Here is a 5,899-nt window from a genome sequence, read left to right on the forward strand (position 1 = left end):
TAATCAGCTATAAAGCAGCTTACAGATTTAGATAACATAATATTATAGGTATACATTTTATTTTTTTAGATGAATAGTTCCATTGCAGCGGTATTTGTTTAATCTTTTAAATGAAATTATCACATTTTTCATGTCGTTAAATATGGGCACGCCGTGTGAAGATTGTTGTATCACAGCATAAAGTTCCCTCCCCTATATTGTGGCTGCGTGTCACCTCAATAATATTACGTAATTATTGTTATTGCTATATCAGGCAGGCAGCAGGCTTCGGACCGGTGGAGCTTAGACGTACGTTGCTAGTGGTCGCCGAGGCATGTGCGGTGCGGCGGCGGGCGCAGGCGCGGCGCGCGGCCGACCAGGCGGGGGTCGCAGGCGGGTGGCAGGCGGGCGGCAGGCGGGCGGCACTCGGCAGCCCGCCGCCACCGCAGTTGCCGCGGCGCGCGTCCGCCGGCCGCGTGGTATGAGCCGCCGGCCCCGCCGAGCAGCGAGCGCGTCGCCGACTCGATGCCTCGCGGCTCTCCGCGCTGCCGTGTGCGCCCGCAACTGCCTTGAGGTACACTCGTCCGGGCTCCGTCTCAGTGCGGCGCTCTTATTTACAACGTGTTGCTTGACCTCATTTCGTGTTCGACTTTCCAACTTCCCCTATGCTCTTTTCATCTAGGAAAGGCATTCAGCATATTTTGCCTATTTATTTGTGACTTAAATTATTTTTACCACAGCTTTGCCTCATTTTTTTAAGTCCCCTTTGCAAACATCTAGTGATTGCAACTACTGTTTTTGTTATTGTACGACGGCATATCGAAATTCTTATAGTTAGGTAGTGATTGTTTTTCTACATTGGAAAACATAATTACCGAGAGGGAATAGAGGCTTGTTGAGGATATATTCATTGCATCGTAATTCAAGCATATGGTACAAGGTGCACAATCCGATGCTTTAGATTAAATTGGTAGCGTATTTCTAAATCGATTTATATAAATAAATGGGTGCAAAGCTTAGGGATAGAATCGCTATTTAGCTTTTATTTTATTTTGTTATTACACAACATAGAACATATTTTGGTCTATACATCGTATGTTAGTTTTGTGAAACTAAATGTTTTTCATCAAAAGAAAATCGACGTACCTATATCATACATAAGTTTTAATAATTTACGTTACATTTTAAATGACAACACTTAAACATACAAGAATGAGTTGCTGTGATATTGATCGAATTATTTGCGGCCTAGGAGAAATCCGTTTGATCTGGCGCGGTCAGGCGAGCGTGTAATTGGTGCAGCGAAGCGCGCGGGCGGCACGCGCATGGCGGCCGGCCCCTGACGCCGCGCCATGCGCGCTCGCCGGCCGCCCCGCTCCCGTGCCTCGCTCGCGCTTCTCATCGTGCTGCCCGTGCTCGCGGCTTCGGCGCCAACACCGGACTTCACTCCACTCCTGTTTATACTTCGCTCCGCGTGCCCTTTTGCCGATCCGCAACTACATTCTGAGCACAATCTTCGCAGCTACGCTACTGCTACACAGCGCAACAGACTCTTGTCACGTCCGTTTCGTATTCTGACTTACGATGGTATGTATGGTATGAAATAATTAACTACTTGCCGTTATCCATACTTTGGCTCTTCTGACGTTATGACGTTACTAAAGCGTTTTAGATGAAGTTCCTTTGAAAAAATAAATATTTGAGCTAAAGCTTGATTATTGATGATTGAGCCATATTTCCTCCTTCGGCATTATTAATTAAGTATACGTAATTTTTATCTTAGAGACGTGTGGTGAAAACTCGAGCCTTACGATTACGCGTAATTCCCTGGTCACGTTGGGTGCTGGAGGAGTGTGTGTGTACGTAGGATGGCCTGGGGCGGAGGCTTGCAGCGCTGCGTCCACAGCGGCCCACGCAATGGGTCTCCCGCAGCCGGCAGCTTGTGCTGCAACATATGCGCGCGCTTCTGTGCTGACTTTTCTAGCACGTCGCTTGCATTGGAGGCGAGCCCTCCTCGAGCCCGAATCGACTATGTCCTCAGAATGTAAAATAGCCATTAACCAAATAGAATCAGCTTTACTCACTGCCGGTGTTCAAGTTCACAGGGAATCACTTGATTTAGAAACAATTAACAATTTCCATGGTGAGTTTATGGCAATAATCTAAAAACAAAAATTTTTATGGTATGCACAGTATTAAAGTGTGAATAAATATGTAATTCATTTCAATTCATATATTTTGTTTCAGTATCAGTGATTTGTAATGATCAATCAAAAAATAAACGTGGGAATATTGTTTCGATGGTGATTATTCTGCACATAATAGACTCGTATAATATCGCGAGACAAGAGATTCCATTACCTACTCAAACTTTGAACATCGTTAATGCTACATCTGACCTCGACCCATATGAGGAAACTTTTCCGTCGCCTTCGAGCTATATCATAGGCTCTCATCATAAGAATCTTACTTACGTTTTACGTCACAAAACTGCAGCAACATCTCCTAATGAAATTCAATTAAATTTGTCAGATTCCGAAAGTAAATTAATTATTAATCAAAATATTGATAAAAGTAGTACAATTTCTTCTCGTTTGTATGGTTTGGATTCCGTAAACTATCTCAAAGCTATTGTTCTTGCTGATATTGATAATTACGAATCGAACAAAACATACGACAATGCCATTGATGCTTTAAGGTTATATTATTCTGGAAAAAATACTACAGTAGAAAACATTTTCCAAATGTATGAAAGCAAATTAGTAAATGGAACGCCAACGTGGGTACCTATTACACAATTAATAACAAAGTCAAAAGAATCTAAAGATTACAGCAAGGTATGGGAGACTGATGTGTTATGGGAAAGGACAGTAGATATTGATATTTGGTGTAAAGAACATGTTGCACAACGCGTTGAAGAAATGTATGATATGTCAATAATTTCTATAAGAAGCTCAACAGCGACATCGGGTATTCTGTGTATAGTCGGCGCAGCGGTTATCGCACTAGGCGCCATTGGCCTCACAATTTTTACAACGAGGCGGACGCTTGCTAAGCGAATGCAGCGACGTCCCCGAGCAGCAGTTATTTTAGCCGCTGCTGACTTTCAATTTCCCGCTGACGAACAACGCCGCGTGGGCGAAGGAATGGAAACTATGTTGACGTGGTTGCAGCAGCTCCACGACTTGAATGGGCCGGAACCCGATAAACCGGACCTGTTGAAGCGACCGACGGCGCCCTCGGCGCCTTCCTCTACCTGTAGCGTTACACGTCTCCCGCCTGATGGCCGAATCCGCTACAAGGTATTTATTCATCAGATCACATTGCTGCAGTTCATTAATTATTTTGCAAATTCATAAGTATCATAAAATTTACAGGGCGATCCTGTTCACATGAAATATTTTCCAGCAACAGGACTAGAATTGAAACGAAAAGCAATAGATATACTTTTAGTCATGCAAAGTCTACGACACGAGAACCTGAATCCATTTATCGGTAACTGGTATTCGTTTTCAAATTATCCTAATAATTTTACAACTAAATTAATAATCTGAGAATGGAAAAGTACGGAAACATTTTTTACAATTAATGAATGATGGTGTGTTGAATGTTCATATGTTCATGGTAAGCGGAAACTCGACAGGGTGCTTATGCGAAGTTCGGCCGGCGTTAGTTCTGGAGCTGTGCAGCCGCGGCTCGCTGGAGGACGTGCTGGTCGCAGACGACATCCGCCTCGACTGGACGTTTCGCTTGTCGCTGCTGACGGACCTGGTGCGCGGCATGCGCTATCTGCATGGCTCGCCTCTGCGCGTGCATGGCCGCCTCACTTCGCGCAACTGTGTTGTCGATTCACGCTGGGTGTTGCGCATCACGGATTACGGAGTCCCAGCGTTCACACACACCCAGTCGCTTCCAATGCCTACGAGAACAGCCCGCGGTAACATTGTTTTCATTTTATCTGCATTCATATTATAAAGAGGAAAAATTTGTTTTTTTTGTTTGTTTGTAATGGATAAACTCAAAAACTGCTTGACCGATTTTAAAAATTCTTTCACCATCAGAAAGCTGCAGCTTCGCTGAGTGTACATAATAATGAAAAGATTATATTTGAAAAAGGCTAATGTATCAAAAACTATCCCCTTTACAGATTTGTTATGGTCTGCTCCAGAGTTGCTAAGAGCTGGAGAAGCGGCACAGGGAACCCAAGCCGGGGACGTATTTTCATTTTCTATTATAATGCAAGAAGTTATTGTACGAGGTGAACCTTATTGTATGTTGGCATTAACACCAGAAGGTTAGTTCATCTACACTATATTTAAAAGAGGAAGGATGTGTATTTTTGTATACAAAGAATTGACTCGAAAGACTCTGGACCGTTTTTAATAATTATTTTGTCATTAGCTACTATGAGATCGTCTCAACAACTTTGCAAGTATTGGGTATGTCAATGTTTAGGATGCGAGCAAGCGACGCACTAGTGCAAAGTGCAAAGTGATCACCGCCGCCCATTAGCAATTCAATGTTAGGGGCATATTGCTTGTTTGCCAGCCTTTTAGGGATTTTTCCTCTTTTGAAGATCGTAGGCAGACTGAACAGTTCAGTTCAGTCTGCCTACGATCAATATTCCTAGGCATAATATGATTTGCATTTTTATATCAGTATGTTTCGGTTACGTTCAGTATTTCGTATTTTTTAAGCTGAAATGAATAAATTCGTATTTCAGAGATAATTGAGAAATTGTGTCGACCTCCTCCACTGATCAGACCGTCGGTGTCAATGGGCGCAGCACCGCCTGAGGCAGTTAACGTGATGCGGCAGTGCTGGAGCGAGCAGCCAGATATGCGACCCGATTTCAATGGCTTGTATGAAATCTTTCGACATTTGCATCGCGGCCGGTAACTCTTTAATTATTATTCATCGACAACTTTATTATAAAACAAAACTGATACTTTATATTAACTGTAAATAATGTTTTACAGCAAAATAAATATTGTCGACTCGATGTTTGAAATGTTAGAAAAATATAGCAATAATTTAGAAGAATTAATTAAGGAACGCACGGAGCAACTTGACATGGAGAAAAAGAAAACTGAACAATTACTTAATAGAATGCTTCCTAGGTGGGTAAATGCCGGCATTGCAAAGCAATATTTTGTGTGAGATTGTGTTTATCAACTTGTGAGGCTAAAACAATGTGGTCGGCTGTTCAGATCGGTGGCAGAGCGTCTGATGTTTGGATTGCGCGTGGAGCCGGAGGAGTTTGAAGAAGTGTCTATTTACTTTAGCGACATCGTCGGCTTCACAGCCATCGCGGCGCGCTCCACCCCCGTGCAGGTCGTCGATCTCCTCAATGACCTTTACACTACTTTCGATGCTGCTATAGAGCAATATCGCGTCTATAAGGTAAATTGTTGTGCTAATGCATATCATGCCCCTTCCACGTCCTCCTCTACCTTGTTTTACCTTAAGGTTGGTCTCGGAGAATCTCACACCTATCTCTATTCAATTGTTATACTTTTGAGCAAAACTGTTAAAAAGTTTGGTGTATTTGATACGACTCTGCTGTGCCGTGATCATTAAAAGAAGTAAGCCATAGAGCTTACGCTCCATCTAGTTCGCTAAGACTTAAGACGTTTGCACTTTCTACCATCCTCAACTAAAATGACATTAGCACTAAAGAGTTACATCGAATTCCTTCAGAATGAAACGTATACAGCACCTACGGTCCTAAGAAAAGCACTGCTAGTACGGAGCAGCTGCTTAAAAAGTGATTGCTTGCGTTTGCATAAATTTCGTAAGCTTGTGGCGCTCTGTCGGTGGATATAAGATTTGTACAATCATCAACTGCTTTTAAACGCCTCATTCATAAATATTTTTTAGACCTGAAATATGATTTTGAATAGTGACCTATATGTATGTC

General features: G+C 42.8%; 1 protein-coding gene across 1 annotated transcript in view; it reads left to right on the forward strand.

Annotated features, from left to right (window-relative positions):
* Positions 1 to 380: 380 nt before the first annotated feature.
* LOC119830455 (guanylate cyclase D) overlaps positions 381 to 5,899 on the forward strand; it is an 8,995-nt gene continuing 3,476 nt past the window's right edge. The window contains exons 1-10 of the mRNA XM_038353482.1: positions 381 to 553; positions 1,232 to 1,566; positions 1,763 to 2,122; positions 2,227 to 3,281; positions 3,357 to 3,474; positions 3,623 to 3,916; positions 4,127 to 4,273; positions 4,703 to 4,874; positions 4,959 to 5,099; positions 5,190 to 5,382. Of these exons, the coding sequence (XP_038209410.1) occupies positions 1,332 to 1,566; positions 1,763 to 2,122; positions 2,227 to 3,281; positions 3,357 to 3,474; positions 3,623 to 3,916; positions 4,127 to 4,273; positions 4,703 to 4,874; positions 4,959 to 5,099; positions 5,190 to 5,382 (2,715 nt within the window). The 5' untranslated portion in view covers positions 381 to 553; positions 1,232 to 1,331. The remainder of the gene's footprint in view (positions 554 to 1,231; positions 1,567 to 1,762; positions 2,123 to 2,226; positions 3,282 to 3,356; positions 3,475 to 3,622; positions 3,917 to 4,126; positions 4,274 to 4,702; positions 4,875 to 4,958; positions 5,100 to 5,189; positions 5,383 to 5,899) is intronic.

The sequence above is a fragment of the Zerene cesonia genome, chromosome 11 (genome assembly GCF_012273895.1).
Source record: "Zerene cesonia ecotype Mississippi chromosome 11, Zerene_cesonia_1.1, whole genome shotgun sequence".
NCBI lineage: Eukaryota > Metazoa > Arthropoda > Insecta > Lepidoptera > Pieridae > Zerene > Zerene cesonia.